The sequence below is a fragment of the Ambystoma mexicanum genome, chromosome 13, assembly GCF_040938575.1.
Source record: "Ambystoma mexicanum isolate Mex_15411 chromosome 13, UKY_AmexF1_1, whole genome shotgun sequence".
Classification (NCBI taxonomy): Eukaryota; Metazoa; Chordata; class Amphibia; order Caudata; family Ambystomatidae; genus Ambystoma; species Ambystoma mexicanum.
In genome coordinates this window covers 406,932,317-406,951,056 of record NC_090938.1, presented here as the reverse complement: position 1 = coordinate 406,951,056, position 18,740 = coordinate 406,932,317, and the positions used below count along the sequence as shown (strand labels likewise).

The 18,740-nt window shown below is 45.9% G+C and overlaps 1 protein-coding gene across 2 annotated transcripts in view; it reads left to right on the top strand.

Moving 5' to 3' along the window:
* The window catches only part of DCAF11 (DDB1 and CUL4 associated factor 11), a 631,260-nt gene that overhangs the window by 216,173 nt on the left and 396,347 nt on the right, over positions 1-18,740 (top strand). For both annotated transcript variants that reach the window (XM_069634008.1, XM_069634009.1), the window contains exon 5: positions 10,436-10,536. In XM_069634008.1, coding sequence (XP_069490109.1) covers positions 10,436-10,536 — 101 coding nt within the window. The remainder of the gene's footprint in view (positions 1-10,435; positions 10,537-18,740) is intronic.

The window sequence follows — 18,740 nt, the reverse complement described above, 5'->3', positions numbered from 1 at the left end:
CATAGGGACAATAATATTTCTTACCGCATCATTCCTTTAAATAGATTTTTTCGTTCTGTTATTCTACTATCTGTTACCGACCTACTGGCCCACCACAACTTGCTTGTGGTTGCGCCACTAGATGATTCAGGCACTTGGATAGCGGTTCACTCACCCTCCTTGCTGCCACGGGCTCTGTGGCCCTGTGTGGCTCTGCCCTTGGAGGAAGTCAATTATGCAGAGGCTTGCCTCTGCGTATCGGTTCCTCCTTCTCTGTAGGAGTTTCCTCTCCTATACACATCACATGAACAGAGGAGTCATGCCCAATGAGATCCCACTTGCCCAGACCCCTACGCAGGGACTTGCTTAGCGGGCTCACCTCCCTAGCCTCACAGGGGCTGGCTCCCATCTGGGGAGAAGGGATGAATTGTCTAGTTTTGTCACAGTACTTACACCAAATAAACTAGCAGTATACAAATAACTCAAATTGTAAAGCTCTAGAGTATCTAAATTATGAAATACTGCCTCACAGAAACCTCCATCTGAGCACTCTGCTAGCTTGCCTCTTAAATATCATTATCTACCGAGCATCAGAAAGGAGATCGCCTACTTTAGCTTGTGTGACGAATCTGAGGATGTTGTCCCTTCTCCCCTAGGGGGAGAACTTTCCCATGGCGCCACAGTGGTGCGTCCCCAGTACAATGGTCCCCCTGGGGCCGGTGCACAGGGGGAGGATCGCATGGGAGAGGAAGACCCTTATGGGATTCGGGTCCGCCATCCGCTGAGAACGCAGTATACCTCTGCTTTAGTACACCCTCCCTCTTTGCCAAAACCAAACCCTTCTTCCTTAATTCCAATCAGTGTCAATATCTTTTGTTGCAAAGTCAACTGAATATGATAGACCTGACAGGGGCACCAGAGAAAACTATTTGCTTTCAATATAGTTCCAGTGCAGGTACTGTGACGCAGACGATGACCAGTAGTACGAAGATTACTCCATAGAACCGCAGTGAACTGTCTAATCTCTCACTGCACTTGATTGGTCAAAGGCAATATGGTATGCAGTCTTTATATCAATATTTTTTTATAAAGCATGAAAATATATTTAATGTTCTATAACAATTTTTGTAGAACATGCCTTTAGGGATGAGGTAGAGCGTTAAATATTTTTGGGAAATGGTTGGGGTGGCCTTTTAGGGGTGGTGAAACAGGGTTTTGGGGTGGAACCCCCCAAAAGTGCTTTCCCTATAACATTTTATGTTATAAAATATTCGATAATGTTAATTCTTTATAAAATATTTTGGTATAAAGACATGTAACCCGGCAGTACAGAATAGGGAAACCAACATAGAGCCATCCTCTGAGGAGGAAACCCGGGAGACACTGTCCTGATGAGTAGGGCGACGCACCACGAGACTCTGTGCACAGAGGCAAGTGGGAGAACAAAGGCAGTCCACGACGAAGGGACTAAACCAACCGCTTCCCAAAGAACCCTCCCGCCATCCCAAAGTCCGGGGAGCTGCTGCCGACCAAGGCTGCAACTTGAGAACAAAGCACTGATCAGTGGAGCCACCGTCGACAAGGAGAGATACCCAAGAGCTGCTGCAAATGCAGCCCGAGAAGGATGTAGTAACCGGCGGAGCCACCGCCGTCCCGATCGAGCGCCCGAACGCTGCAGGAACCTCACAGCAGAGCACTGCCACCCGGAAGACACGAACCACACAAACAGGTACGCAGGCAGACCGAGAGGTGCTAGAGGTCCGGGAGACATCTGGGAACAACTACAGAGCAAAGGATAAGAGGGCCTGCGACCCTTAGACTAACAGAGAGAAAGAAACCATTGTATGCTTGGCAGGAGAGTAAACCAAGCAGGTAAGAGACATTATTGTGAGTCTGGAATCTTCATCCATACAAGAGCTAGAGAATCAGAGTCTGGGACCATGAGAAAAACCTGGACATTACAGAGGGAAATCTATGCTTGGCAGTAGAGTAAACCAAGCTATGGTGAAACCACACTGTGAGTCTGGGACCCGCACCCATATTAAGGCCAGAGAATACGAGGGTCTGGGACCCTGACAGAAACTGAGACTGACATGGAAGACACCTATGCTTGGCAGAGTAAACCAAGCTGGTATAATAAAACAATGAGAGTCTGGAATCCGCACCCATTTGAAAGTGCAGGAATAAGGTGAAGTTCAGTCAAGAAAGCACTAAAAGCAAGAGACTATCCGTTATAATTTCCTGGGTTGTGTTTGGCAGGAAAGTGAGCCAGACATGAACCCTCTGTGAACAAAGCAGTGTTCACGGGAAAACCTGGGAACTTTTGTTGCGCATCTTTGGAAAGCTTGGAAAGTCCAGGGAAATGGAGATCAGTCCCCTGGCTGAGAGAACACTATGTTCACTTTTGGGTGTTATTTTACAAAGTACAGGAAACCCCATAAGGAGGAGACGAGCTCCTAACTTGTGAAGTGGAACAAGAAGGAATCCAGGGGAAAGGAGCTAATCCCTGGTATTTCAAATGCTACTTTGTGGAAAAGGAACATTTTACTTTCTTTATTGATAACCAGAGACATTGGGAACTTTCTGTTGGCAAGAACTGTCATTATCGCTTTAGTTGTGAGTATAGCAACCTTGCACATTACATTTCAATTATTAGTGTTGAAGTCAGAAGCAGGGTTTTTGGACGCAACAGTGACTATTTATTTGATATCCTGATGCTTTCTTTAGATTTCCTTGAGGCAGGGAAACACCTGTAAGATTTAGGGACAGAGAGGTCATTTTTTTCCAACCCATTTACAGGTTAATACAAGTTTATAACCAAAACGTAGTCGTTTTTGTATCCAAGCCCTACTTCTGCATCTTTACACTTGTCAGGACCCATCATAAAATAATGTCTTTTGTTGCCAGGCTGTACATATAACCCCTCCTCACGGTGGCCGGCCACTCCCTTCTGCCCATCCTTGTTGAATGCAGATCATACCAGCACCTGCTTACACAGTGATAGGGAGCAGACACAAATATAACTTGTGTATCCCAGCCTCCAATTTAGGGTAAGCAGAGGTCTGTGTCTGTGTCTGTGTCTCGCAGGGAAATTGCAAGTTCCATGTAGGCCAGTCCATCGTGGCAGTCTACTTCAATCTGCAGGATTTCCATAAATAATCACTGATACATGGTGCCATCGGGAATAAAAAAAATAATTAATCCTTGATGAATCTTACTGCATGGACACTACAGCAACCCAGATTTAATGCACTTCTTACTGAACGTCGTATATTAGTGACTGAACAAGAGAAGATGTGCCACGGCTTTGTGTGATTGAATCTCCTCTGCAAGCATGGTTAACAGTCTATCCCTTGCCCCACTTACAGGTAGCAACTGCCAGTTTCAGGATCCCTGGACTAAGTTTTAAATACTGGGAGCGACATCCCTGCAAACAAGGAAGTTTATTCACCCAAAGGAAATCCGTATTACCCCACAGCCATAATACAGCACACATCATCATGTTTATGTAATTGTACAGCGCTTTAATGTAAAGCGCTTTATAAACCAATAAATACAAATACATTGTGGCTGGAGTGGATTATTAATTTTCTGACTGGTGTGCTGAAGTGAAGTACGTTTTAAAATGTGTTATTATATCCTATCTATTTTTGCAAAAAACGTTTTACTACCTAATGTCAGGACGGTGTAATGTATTTGGGTGTGATAAAAGGAAATGCGCTTGCAATTATGTTTTTTTAATTCATAATCTAGACTAATGCATAGCACATGTATTCAGTTTTTGCATTAAGATCCATGCCAATAGACTGCAATGAAATGGTAGTTCTTGGGATTTGTCTTCATATTTATTGACACATCTTAAATTCAAATAGTGGGAGGTGGTAGCCCAGCTTGGGCAAATTCATTGTGGATAATAATTAGGGGTGACAAGGGAAAGGTTGCATGCATATTTCTCCCCTTTAACCCCCCCAGTTACCTAAAAGACACATCAGCAACTTGACTCTGCCTTTTTGCTAATAGAGCAGAACTTTAGAAGTGGATCATCTCCACTTGGTGAATCTGCAAGCCTAGGTTGTCTTATACACAGTTAATTCAGTAGGGTGGTGTACTGGACTTTGGATTCATCTTTAACTCCCATGATTTACTTAAGTTGGCCACAGACAACCAGCACATCAAATAACTCATAAGAAACCTGAAACAGGGATAGACTGTGTCCGATTGCGCTGGGGAGATAGGGGTATTGTGTGCCAGCTACGTGGTGAATAGTATGTGGTTAACCCTGATGCTACTAGATATACTAGTCAAAGGTGAAAAAAACACTCGCACTCTGCGCTTGGCCAGTAAAGTTCACAATAATTGTCCTGATACAAAGTGTCCAAAAGTCTTCAACTGCTTGGTATTCCAGTTTGTTGTCTGGTATTTCAGTTAGCAGAAACCGTGTGTTCTCGACAAATGTTTCGACTAAAAAGTATTTTTCAAGGCAAATGGGTGTGTCCCTGCGTTACCCAAATGGGTTTTTTCTATAGTTTATCAATAAGTAGATTGGAGCGTTCCTTTGAAATATGTATTAAGCGATATGTATAATTCTAAAGCCAGCCGTCCCCCTCATTGGAGTCTCACAAAGATTTGCTGAGGTGTCCTTTATGGAGTTACTTCACGGATGCTCCTTCAGGGACACGCGGAGCATCCGTGAAGTGACTCTATACAAATAACTCCATTAGTATGCACACATCAGACTGGGATTAACTCTAATGCAGGGTTTTATGTATTATTGTTTACCTTTTATAATTTAGCATAGTGGTTAAGTGTGGTTTTGAATTTAAAAAGAAATATGTTCTTTGTCACACCATACAGTTTGGTTATTGAGTAAGGGATTGTGAGATCATATGTCTGACCATGTAGTTTTGTATGAAGGGACAAGGGACGCCTGTTTATTTGGGTGAATGGAATAGGTGCTCTATAATTGTTACTGCATCCCTTGTAAATGACATTCGGCAATGCCACGTTGGCCAAACATACATATTCGGCAAGTTGATATAATAGTCGATGGGGCAGTGCAAAAGCATCAATCCATTGTAACCTGTATGTACCTTTTGTAAATGAATAACTTGTATAGCTTTCTTTTAGTGATGGAACAGTACCCTATTTTGGGTCCTCCGACGTATTCCATATCTATGACAGGTAATCACCACAGCTGTGCTGCTTCTGAAAATGTTCGGCTCCTGCCTCGATGTCGATACGCTGTCCTCGAGGGCCTCCGTCGAGCCGACGTCACCGGATGTTATAAGTAGGACGCACGACGCCCGTAGCCTCAGTTCTGTTTTTTCCGTGAACATGTTTGCTTCGGAGATCTCGGCGCGCCTCGGTTCTTCTGAGTTTCTATCGGTTCTTCGAACTTGGTTTGTGAAGATTGTATCATGTCTTCCTCTTCTTCCGTCCCGAGTTCGGGTTTCAAGAAGTGTCGGGACTGCGGTTCCAAGATGACACTGACGGACCTGCATGACGCCTGCCTTTGGTGCTTCGGGGAGGACCACGCTACGGACGATTGTGACGAATGCCAGTCGCTCACGTCGAAGGCCTTGCGGAAGCAGAGGAAGCTTTCGGTAGGTAGGGTTTCCAAACCCGGAAGCCTAGGTCCACTGGACTTTCCACCGACAATTCGAGGGGCGATTCTCTGTGTCATCGGCTTAAGTCCAGGGGGGTCTCGGTCCCCGAGTGGGTCCCGCCATTCCTCTGCCTCTTCAAAGCAGTCGCGGAAGCGCCGTCACCGGTCGCCTTCCTCGTCCGAGGACTCCGCTCGTCGGCGGGTTGCTTGTCCCAACAAGCCCTCTACTCCTGCGGAATGGGAGGCATTTCGCAAGAAAATGTTGGTGATTTTTGAATCACAGGGCTCCGGACCATTCGCACCTTCGAGAGAAGCCGGCCGTGACTGTGCTAGAGCCAACACTTGCACGCCTTCGGGCTCGGGTGGTCGGCGCGATCATCGAGAACCTTTTGAGGTCTCGATTGGACAAGGTGTATCGCTCTAGCCATGCCCACTCCAGGTCCCGGTCCTCGAGACCGTCGGAGCCTGTGAGGTCTTCTTCGAAGACATCGGCGCCATGTCCGTCGAGAGGTTCACTCGAGGCTCTGGATCTGAGGAAACCCTCCACGCCATCGAGGCCGTCGGCGCCATGCTCTACGTCGACGCCATCAACCCCTTTCGAGGATGCTTTGTCAGAGGTACCCTGCGGCACGGTGGAACCCCCGAAAAAGGCTCTGGCCAAGTCCAAAAACTTATTTGTCCCTTTTTCTGTGCCCCCTTTCCAGCCTCTGGATTATATTCCTGAGGTGGAAGAAGGGTCTGAGGAAGGTTTGGTTCCTGATGAGGTACCTGGCGAAATATTGTCTGGTCATAGCCAGATTGAAGACCTGCGTCAGTCGTTGCACAACGCCAGTGGTCTGGACACCTCCCTGGAGGTGGAGTTTGGTAGGCCTGAGCCTGGTACGCACGCCGAGTCTTCGTACCGGCGGCTTATGTCAAAGGTGTTGGAGTACTTGGGGTGGTCTGCGCCCCCAGTGGATTTTCTGCAGGATGACCTGACAGATATCCTGGACCTAGTTCCACCAATTGACCCAGTTCTGCCATTCTATATGGACTTGCAAAGAAGGGTGGCGGCGGCTTGGACTGCTCCGGAGAGTCTCCCGGCAGTAGGGAAGTCGTTGCCGAGAAAATACCGCCCAGCCAGTGGCGACCCCAGCTACTTGTCCGTGCACCCTACTCCGGAGAGTTTGGTCGTGCAGGCGGCCACAGCCACAGCCCCGGCTAAACAGGCGTCGTACCCCATCATCCCTCCTGATAGGGACGACAAGCGATTTGACTGTTGGGTGAAGAAAGTGTTTTCCTCAGGGGGTATGGCTTTGAAAGCAGTCAACTCTGTGTGTGCCGTAGCACGTTTCACTCATACTCTGTGGAATTGTTTCCTTAGCGGCTGAACATATTCCCGAGGAACGGGATGGCTTTCTTGCTCTTGTACAGGATGGCAAGGAGGCCATGTGTGAATCCGTTCAGTCGGGTCTGGACGTGGCAGACTGTGTCAGCCGGTCCATGGCGGCGAGCACCGTAATGTGCAGATTTGCATGGTTGCAGAAGTCGGGGTTTGCTCCGGATGTACAAGCCCGGCTTCTCATGCCCTTTGATGGTGACCATCTTTTTGGCAGCAAGGCTGACGAGAGCCTTGAGAGGTTGCAGACCTCGAAGGCTGCAGCAAAGTCGTTGAGCGCTGCAGTTCGCCAACCTCTGCCTTTTCGTCCTAGGGGACAGCAATGGAGGGGAGGTTCCTTTCGATATTACTCGACCTTTGGTAAATTGAGGGGAGCTGCAAGTCAAAGAGACCAACGTAGGAGTACCAGAGGTGGAAAACAAGGTACTCGAGGTGCCAAGGCCGCTCGGGCAGTTGCCTCATTGCCTTCAGGCACTGCCGCAGCCACTTCAGGTCAGTCATTGGGCCATGTCCCATGGTTCGCCAGTTGGGGCAAGACTGGCGCAGCATCTTGTAGAATGGCGTGCAATTAGTTCAGATGTGTGAGTTCTGGAGATCATAGCCCACGGCTACTGTCTTCCTTTCCGGCAGAGGCCTCATGACAATCCACCAGGCAATCTCTCTTTGAAGAGTTTGGATCCGCTCCTTGCGCAGGAAATCAAATCCCTGCTGGAGAAAGGCACCATAGAACTGGTGCCTGTAGCGGAGAGGAACAAGGGATGGTATTCCCCTTATTTTTTGATTCCGAAGAAAGACTGGGATGGAGACCCATCATGGACTTGTGTGGTTTGAACAAGCTTCTCAGGAAGGACAAGTTCAAGATGGTTACTCTCTCTCAAGTCCTCCAGGCCCTTCAACTTCAGGACTGGTTGGTGTCTCTCGACCTCAAGGGCACGCTTACTTTCATGTGCCAATCCATCCCAAGCACAAGTACCTGAGGTTCGCAGTTGGCGACTCACACTTTCAGTTTTGGGTCCTGCCGTTCGGATTGACCTGCGCCCTGAGGGTTACTTCCGCTCGCAGAGTGTGTGCGTTTCAGGCACTTTGTGTTAAGCCACCCTTCACATGTTTCATAAGGACAGGGTTGTCATTACGGTTCGTCCTTCCTTTCTTCCGAAAGTGGTGTCGGAATTTCATTTAAGCCAGAAGGTCATTCTTCCAGCATTTCATCCTCCTCCGCATCCTGGTAAAGAAGAGGAGAGGCTCCATAGGTTGGATCCTAGGAGAACTTTAAGTTTCTACATTTCACGCATGTCCTGGGTCAGAGTGGATGATCAGCTCTTTATCAGATCTTTATAGGATACGCTGGAAGGCGTTTGGGACAAGCTGTTACTAAGCAGACTTTGTCTAGATGGATTATCTTGACAATCTCTCAATGTTACCGCTTGGCGGGTAAGGACCCTCCGGTAGGCTTACGGGCCCAATCTACTAAGGGTATGGCTGCCTCTACTGCCCTGCAGAGGGGTGTTCCTATTCGTAACATCTGTGAAGAAGCCAAATGGGCTTCGGTCCATACTTTTATAAGACACTACTTCCTAGATTCTATCCATGGTCAGGATCTGGCCTTTGGCAAGGCGGTCCTCTATTCTGCAATTTGATTGGGCATTCTAAATTTCTATATTCTAAATTCTGTTCCCTCCTCCATACGTTGGTACTGCTTTGGGAGTCTGTCATAGATATGGAATACGTCGGAGTACCCAATCCCCTCGAAAACAAGTTACTTTCTTACCTGGTAACGTTCTTTTTCGATGGGTTGGTCCGATGACGTATTCCATATCGCTCCCTCACTACCTGCCCCGCTACAGAATTTCTTATGCAATTGCAGCTTACGTTTCCTCAAGGCTTTCTGTGGTCATACTGGCAGAAGATTGGTGCCACACGTTCTGGGGAAAAAAACTAGGGCGTCGTGCGTCCTACTTATAACATCCGGTGACGTTGGCTCGACGGAGGCCCTCGAAGACAGCGTATCGACGTCATTGACACAGGACGCAGAGGCCGAACATTTTCCAAAGCAGCACAGCTGTGGCATAGATATAGAATAAGTCGTCGGACTATCCCATCGAAAGAACGTTACCAGGTAAGAAAGTAACTTGTTCTTCTCAAGAAGTGCACCTTTGAAAAAACTGTTTGAGACTGGGATGGAAAGTCGAACAAATCGGTTAAATAATATTTTTTTGGGTGGTAGAAGCCCCAAATGTACCCCCTGTGGAGATACCCGAATCGCTATCTGCTATATTTTTGAGGAGTGAGAAACATTGAATCCATATTGGACAAACATTGAAGGGAAGTGGAGAAAAGAAGAAACTCTAGGGGCTGGGGCATAGCTCCATGGACTCTTCCTTTTTTTGATCTGTTTACTCCACAAGCTAATCCCAGTCACTTAGGAGCTAGCCCTGTGCTAAGAGTTACTGGCTGTGTAGTCGAAACCAAGATGAATGTACTCTGTTAACTATACCGAGGTTACTTGTGTACTTCTAGTACATGCAATGCCCTCCCACCCGTTTGAAATTTATAATTTAAGAAGGACCCTGTTCTAGAGTATTGCGATCGACTGTGGTGAGAGTAACTTGCCAGAATTTCTCCCAAAAATATATATGCAGTCAGAACTGTCGCAAATGAAAAAAGTTTTACATTCTTTTAATTCCTCTGATTGTAGTCCAACTGTATTAAGTTAACTCTTCATGCTGGTTTAATTATTCCTGGTGTTTTTGGACCTATGAACACGTGTAATACTGTTCTTTCTAGTGTTCTGAATTTTGCAGTTCTTTTTGTCATCTTTTCGTGCTTCCAATGCTATTGGGTTGTAGTGCATCCGGAACAAATGCAATGTTACCTGTGCAAACAGGTTTCACTGTATGGCTCTGTCGCGGTTAAGGAAAAAGGTTAAATTTAAGATAGGGCTTGTGACTTGTTGTCTGAACTTCGGAGGGAGGAGTTTTTGAGTGTTGGCTTTAATGAAAATGGTCTTAGAAGGTGTTATCAGCATTGTTTAATTTTGTTTGATAGGATGGCCCAGGCGCTGAGATTTGGATGGCTAGATGAGTGGTTTTGAGGCTTGAATGGGGTTTGCATGGCGAATCTTGGGGCCATGGGAATTGTATTGTCTCCAAAAGGGAAAGCATATGCCTGTACAGGTGTGGGAGGTGCTATTAAATGGAGCAAACGTTTCAAAGAGTGCCAATTAAAGTCTCTACACATCTGTGGTAAGTAAGGCTCTACAGGTTGTAACCTACACTGCAGACAAATATTTAGAAAGTTTTGCTTGTACTCTCATGCCACTTATTATGTTTCTGGAAACTGGAAGGTTCACAAATGATGAGCGTTGAGGCATTGCGAGAGGGGAGGGTAATTTGGGACATCCAGCATTTTCCGCATTTAAGGTTTTTGTCATAATTCACCCTTGTCTGTTTTTTTCTCTTTCCCATTCCTTCTAGTTTTCTCCCCAATCACCTGAGCTTCACAGACTCGTACAGCCAGAAGGCCTTCTGTGGGATCTATGCAAAGAGCGGTGACCTTTTCATGTCTGCTTGTCAAGGTACTTGCCATCCATTTGCAGCCTCATTGCACTGCACCTGTGCTTGCAATCTACTTGTGTGGAACACCATATGCATAGGTTTTCGTTTTTCAGGTTATATTCTAAACAGTGCTTAATGACTTGAGAGAGATGGTACTACCTGGTGTCCCAGGTGTTTCTACCTCCTGTTCTTCAATTCTCCTTGTCCCCTGGTCCCAGCAACCCGGTTAGCCCCCTGAATTCTAGTACAGAAGCAGACCGGCAGCATTTATTTTATTTGTGAATTTGACTTGGCTTCAGAGCTTGTTGTAGAAGGCTAATGACCTGCCATGGGAAATTCTCATCCATGTGTAGGTAGTATAATAAGTTTCACTGGGGAAGGCTCAACAATACCTTTCCCCAACCTTTCACTTCATTAAAATTATGACGGTAGAGGAAGAGGAATGATTTGGATAGAAAACTATTTTGAATTGCTTCAGGTGTGAAAGCCATTAAGGACCGACAAACTGCCATCTCTTCACCAGGAAGGGAGTCATGGAGCTGCAGGTTCCTAGTGTAGCATAGCAACCAGGACGCCTCCATCTTTCATGTACAATAGCCTTCATTGAGTGGACAAATCGAGCATCTGTTTGAAACCATAGCAAAAATGTAATGAATGCATTTTTCTGTGATCACCCATGATCAAGAATGTATGCTCACCTATATAGGAGACTGGACTACACACCGCAATAATAGAAACAGGAACCCACAAGTCCCTCTGGATCAGAGACTGCCAGCACCACAATCACCGGCACAAGATCGGCCAGCAGAAGAAGGGGATTGAGAACCTGCGTGAGCTGCTATATCTATATGCTACCGCCGCTAAAGAGGTTGGTTGATGCAGGATTGCAAAGAACAGAATGGACAGTCAGAAAGCTAGGTACACCTGGGATTCCTTGCTACCGAGCGGCCACAGGAGCGATGCCTCCCCGTCCCCCCCATCCCCCATCCAACACAGTGAGATACAACTTAGACCATCCGGTCTAGCACACGTTAAGAGACTGGAATAAATAGTTTTAGTTGAAAACTTTTGTTCTATGACAGTTGTCCCTTTTATTGACAACTGCATTTTGTTGTTCGGGCGACAGATGCTTCAGGTTGGGTGGCGTATAGGGTGGGGGGAATGGAGATTTGTTTTCGTTCATAACGGGTCTAGTAACTATGGCATATTCTCTTCTCTGACAGCGGGTTACACAGCAGTACCACAGAATCGGAATCTTCCCACAATATATATCCTAAGCAAGCACAACTTGCTTTCCTCTTTGGCAGCACAGCACATTGTAATGCTCCAAAGTCATTATTTGTACACAACGAAAACTCTGGCACAGCTCACTTCTACCCCGAACTACGATGACCACACGTAGGACAAACCCAGAACCCTTTGGTTCATGACATGGAATGTCAATGGACTGGGCAATGGGATCAAAAGACGCCTAGTCGTGTAACTTTTAAATCGCCACACACCAGACATGGTCATCCTGACTGAAACTCACCTGTCGAGCACAAACTGTAACCTGTTCAAGCGCACTAACTACTGGGTGGTGATTCACGCTGGTTTCACCATGGGCTCACGAGGGGTGCTTGTATTAATTCATAAAAGGCTTCCCTTCACTCTCTCCAGTGTCACTCAGGAAACGGGAGGCAGATTCGTATACATAACTAAAACATTATGGGATCACACTGTTGCTTTGTTAGCAATCTACGCACCACCAACACTGTTCACCAACCTAATCAACAACATCACACCCATAATCACCAGGGACACCCCAGATGTCATGATTGTGGGAGGGGACTTCAATGAGGCTATTAACGTAGAATTAGACCGTAGACATCTACGTGGCAGAAACCCTAACACTCGCACCAAACTAGCTGCCTTCATGGATGCTCTGGGAGTACGAGATGTATGGCGGGACCTACACCCGAATGCAAGGGAATATTCCTACCATTCTGGAGCACACGCCTCGTTATCGACAATAGACTATTTCGTTCTTCCAACAGTCGATATACACAAAACATTAGAGGCATACCTACTCCCTAAGGGCATATCGAATCATTCCCCCCTGCTGATAGTTATGAACCACCAGACCGGTGTCCCCTCCCCTTTGGCGGCTGAATAATTATCATCTTGGGTTCCCAGATCTGGTGGAACAGATTCAAAACGCTACAAAAACATATTTCGAACTAAATACAGGGTCTGTCGATAACCCGCGGGAATTATGGGAAGCATACAAGACTGTGCTCATAGGTGAAATCATATCTTGGACCACAGCTCATAAAAAGAAACATCAAGACACACTAAGGCAAGACGAAAGACCGGTGGAAGGCGCGGAAAAGAATCACCTAGCTAGTGACCAACCCAAAACAAACCGGGCACTAATACTAGCGCAGAAACGCCTACAAAGCATGGCTTTAGATAATGCCGCGCAGGCGCATAGAGCAATGCGTGCTAGAGTGTATGAGACCGGAGACAAAGCTGGCAAAACGTTGGCATGGCTGGAACGTAGAGAAGAGGGCCACACTCGGGTCAGAACTATCAGATTAGAAAATAATGACCCAATCCTTGCAGATCAGGACATAGCGGAAGGCTTTGCCACCTATTACGCCGAGCTGTACAAGGCACCACTCTTCTCCTGTTGACACGTCGATCCTGACGGAGATCACCCTCCCCACCCTAGGTGCTGATCAGCACAGTCTCCTTGAAAAAGACCTTACAGAGGAAGAGTTGGTTGCTGCCATTTCGGAACTCCAATCTGGGAAAATCCCAGATCTAATGTTTTCCCGATAGAGGTATGGAGGCAAATAGGTGCAAATGAGATTGTCCCACATTTATTACTCAGGTACCTACACTCACGTGAACAGGGCTGCCTACCCCCAGAACTTAGAAAAGCTGCCATAATAGTGATACCAAAAGCAGATAAACCTCCTGACAGATGCAGCTCGTACAGGCCTATCTCCCTGATAAACAGTGAAACCAAGTTACTTGCAAAAGTACTGGCTAACAGATTGCAGCAGGTCATACCGTCGTTGATCCACCCAGACCAATGCGGCTTTATGCCACAGAGATCTACCCGTCTGAACATACATAGACTGCACACAGCACTGGAAAAAGCCACTACCCTCCAAGGTCCCCTTGCCCTGCTCGCAATAGACTTTGAAAAAGCCTTCGATTCAGTGTATTGATAGGCAATCTGGGAAATAATGCACCGCATGGGATTCGGTCCACAGTTTATGAACTGGGTAAAGCTTCTTTATGACTCTCTGCAGGCTGTAACAAGAGCCAATGGGTGGCTGTCGCATCCCTTCGTATTAGCGAAAGAGACGAAGTAGGGTTCCCGCCTGTCGGCAATGATCTTTGCGTTTGCAGTCGAACCCCTTGCCATACTCTTAAGAACTTCAGCTACGTGGCGTGGCTTTCAATGTTCAGATGGCTGGGTAGACAAGATCTCCTCATATGCAGACGACCTGATAATATGCTTGAAAGACCCGATTAACTCCTCCATTGTAACACACCTGCTAGAGAGATATAGCGTTTTTAGTGGCCTACGTGTTAACTTGGCCAAATCTATACTATATCCGATAGGAGGAATGGAAGATACAGTACCAGCTGATTGACCTTATCGTGTAGAGATGAGGCAATTCAGATACCTGGATATACAAATTACTAAAAATCTCAAGGAATATATACCTTAAAATCTGCACCCGCTGGTGTTCCGTTTCTCAGAGGATGCTCGCCACTGGACCGACCTACCACTAACCCTGCTAGGCAGAGCAGAGCTTTACAAAATGATGGCCCTCCCGCGCTTCTTGTATATATTGCAGAACGCCCCTCTACACATAATGCAGAGCGAATTTCACAAATAAGATCACATTCTTAGGAAACTACTCTGGTGCGCTGGACACCCGCATATAGCACTTGCTACCCTTCAGATACCTATATGGGAGGGTGGGTTCGGTCTCCCCCGCCTGCAAACTTACTACTGAGCCAGCCAGATGGTGGTCGGAAATGACATGTTGCACGAAGACACATCATTACTGCATATAAGGAGGGTAAACACTAACCTACCTGGGAATCACCCCGTAGATTATCTCTACCGCGAGATTGGCCATATGACCCAACCGTCCATTCTAAGACACATGGCGCAAATATGGGTCGAATCACACAAATTCATGGGATGGGATAAAAAAACTTACCCCCATACAACCGTTGTGGGATAATGCGAACCTCCCGGAGGTAAATAAACTCCCTAGGTGGCCCATCTGGATGAAGCAAGGGATTTTAAAAATTGGTGGTGGTGTGAAAGAGGATAGAATGGTCCCATTTGAGAATCTAGTAACCCACTTCTGCCTCCCACTCTCTGAACAGTATTATTACACGCATTGCAAACTCACCTCTCAGCATTAATCGACATGCCTGAATCTACCCCAATAGAACGTAACATAGTCACGGAACAAATAAAACATAAAATAATATTGGTTATGTACAATGCCATAACCTCCTTTGCTACGACCGAGCTATCGAGTGAAATCCAAATGGGAGAGCGATGTGGGCATTATCCAGTAGGAAGATTGGATCACAGCCCTGATGTTCCCCCCGGGAGATGGCTATCTCATCCAGACTCTGGCTTACCCAACTGCAAATACTATATCGAATATATTATCCAAGAGTGTCACTTTACCAATGGGGAAAAACACGGATCCCCATTGCCTGCGCTGTAAATACGAGGAAGGTACATTCTTCCACATTTTATGGGAGTGTGCTCACATCCAGCAATACGGCTCCGATTAAAAGAAATATAGCACAGCTATGGGGATCTGACGTAACACCAAGATTTGAACAATGGGCCACAGATGTAGACCTATGCATTGCGATGGAGCATAGAGTGTACACCGCTAGAGGTTGCCCGGGGAAAGCACAAAAAATCTGGCAGAGGTGGGAGGATGCTCGTTAGCCTGTCAATTAGTCCGACAAGGACACCCGGTGCCCGGGTTGGTGCTGCAACCGTGTATTGAACGCTGTAATAATGCTCATTAATGCTGTATGTACTTAAGACCCATTTTAATGTTTGATTTAGTAGCTGGCTTCGATGGACTTCCATGGAAGCCCTTTGGTTGCTGTATTGTTTACTTGTAGAAAATAATAAAATGTTGTAGGAAGAAAAAATGTATGCTCACCTGCCTATTAGTGTAATCCAGCTGCTGTTTGATTGTATACTCAGTCAATCTCAGCCCTTTTGTACCATTGTAATAAAGCATAATTCCTGTGTCCAGACTTGTGAGAGGTTGTGAGTAGCACCAAAAGGACCTGTAGATTGTTCAACATCTTAGCTAGGATATCCATCCTTTCGATTTGCTTGAGTAGTTTGTATATTTTTGCAGAGCACACATGGGTAATGCTGACACAGGGGTATATGTCTGTGGTGAAAAGACCATTTGGCTGCCTGCTTTCTCACAGTTTCCTTGGCCTTCAGCACAAACTTAAAGTACTGCACATGTTGCCAATCCTAGCTTTTCACACAGATTATTCTTGCAGTGTATGGGCCCTTAAATCCCTGTGTACTCTAACTCCCTCTATTTATATTCATAAATTTATATTGATGCACTTTCTAGATCACGTTATTGTTGAAACAGCTACAAATATAGAGCGGTTAGCAACACATTTCTGTTGTGACGGTTTCCTACCTACCTCCCCGGGTCACATTGGATGAGGGAGACTAACCCATAGGTAGGTAACAGGGTTTTATGTAAGCTTTTTCTAACACATCTAATGATAGACGTGGCTGAGCAATCCATGGGAACGGTTATGGTGGTAGAAAGGTGTTTAAGATGCAATATAACGCACCACTAACATTTAATACAGATATTATAAAAATTGTGCTTTACTTTCAGTGAAGAAGAGTAGTGTAGTGCAGGTTAGAAGCAATCACTTATGAGAACATTAGCATTGTGTGCTTGTGGTCCTACTATTTGGGGTTAATCTCCGAAGTCCTGCTGTTAGGATGGATTTTCAGAACCTGTCAACAGGGCTGATTCTGAGATGCCACCCTATTCTGGTGAACAGGAAAAGACTAATGTCTAGCCAAACTCTATCAAGGTAGTGTGACGTAGAAGTAAAGCTTCGATTTAGGAGATTGTGAGAGTGGTGAGGGAATCAGTTGAGCACACACAGAGCACTCTTAATAACTCAAGTTAGGCAGTGTTTATAAAAATACTTGAAAATATTAAGCCTTGTATACAATGGTGCATGAGAATATACAAGTACAGAGTCAAAGGCTACCCCTCTCTTGGAGGCACGGTTAGTGCCGGCAGACTAGAGAAGGCTAGGTTTAATTATAAACTAGCCAGACGATCACATAACTGAACAAGAGGAATTCTATAGATAAAACACAATTTATTCATAATCCAGATTCATGTTAAAAAGCAAACGGTCTGAAACATCAGTCTTGCACAGAGTAGAAAAGCAAACATTTCTGTACGTGGTGTGTTTAGTAATAACAGAAGTGAAATTGCATGTACTGCTAGAACATTAACAGTACATACTGTAGTCTGCCTGCACCTCCTGTGCCTCCAAGAGAGGGGTATCCTTTGACTCTGTACTTGTATTTTCTGTTATCTATTCACCCTCTAGAGTCAGGCCCCCCGACAACAAAAAAGAGGGTTTCTTTGCCCCCCATTGCCCTCCCGCCCCCATTTTTCATTTGTTTTTTTGTTTTTTACAATGGTGCATGGACACCCGCCAGGAAGAGGAATCAATGATTCAGAATCACACCGAAATACCACCCACATAATGTCTGTCAAGATAACTATGTTGAATGGCCAGGGCTTGAATGGTTTTGTAAAATGTTGTAGGGTCAAGCAATGTATTAGCAGAATACAGTTTTCTATTGTAATGCTTCAGGAAACCCATATGGAATTCCTCCAGTCACACCAAAATTATAAACGGATGGGGAGGACCGGGATTTCGCTAAATCTACTCTAAATACACTAGAGGAGTTCTTGCCTGGATGGCAAGCAATATTCCTGTTTTGTAGTGAAAAAAAGACAAAGGGATGGTGAGCTGAGGGTAATCGTAGTGACGGTGAGACTGGAAAATAGGTGTCTTTGTTTGTTTATTCTTTTTTTTTGTTGGTGGCGCCTTAACCCGGATGGTTCAAGGCGCTAGGCTACAATGTTAAGCAAGTGCAGGTGATGGGAAGTAGTAGCTCTGTTACAAGGTGTATTATACAGTCGTTGCAGAGTAGGTTAAGTCGTAGTACAGTGATGCAGTAATGCAGTGATACATTTAGCCATAGTTAAAGAGAATGTTTTGAGTTTTTTGCAGAAGATCAGGTAGGATGGTTTTGCTTGGATACAATGCAGGAGAGCCTTCCAAAGAGAGGGGACAATGAAGGTGAAGCTAGCTCCTCCTACTCTTTGTCTGGTGAATCTGGGAGTTGCAAACACGGTGAAGGTGGATGAGCGCAGGCTGCAGGGTTTTTTTGTTGGTTTTTAGAGATGTGCCCAAAGAGGTAGGTGGGCGCAGTGTTGTGAAGACCGTGGTGGGTGATAGAGAGATTTTTAAAGTCTATGCTTGCTTTTATGGGTAGCCAGTGTGCTTCGTGTCTAACTAAGGAGATGTGATCGGATCTCTTTAGCCCCCAGACTGCCCGGAGTGCAGTTATTTTGAATTAGTTGTAGTTTTTGGTAGAGGTTCCTGCGAGAATGGCGTTGCAGTAATCAAGCTTGCTGCCAATAATTGCCTTGCCAATGTGAGGCAGCTGTCTCGGGACAGGAATTTTCTTGCCTGGTTTATAAGCTTAGTAGAGTAAGCTGCGGAGGAGGCAACGGCTTTAACATTTTTATGCATGGTTAGTTCAGAGTCCAGGTGGATTCCCAGGGTTTTGACAGAGCTAGATAACTGGGTGATGTTGTCGATGAAGGAGGAGACAGGCTGGGTCAAGAAGTTTTAGTCGGTGGGGGGAGCCCACAATAAGGGAGTTTTGTCTTGTCATCATTCAGGCATAGGTGGTGGGTGGCATCCGGGCCTGAATGATGCTGTAGATCCAGTTGATATTGGCTGAGTCTTGATTGTAGTTACAGGTGAGTTTGAGGATATTTGTGTATCGTCGGCCAAGTTAGTGAAGGGGATTCCAAGGGTGTTCAAAGTGAGACTTGGTGCACATATTGTACAAGGTGGGATCATCAAGGTA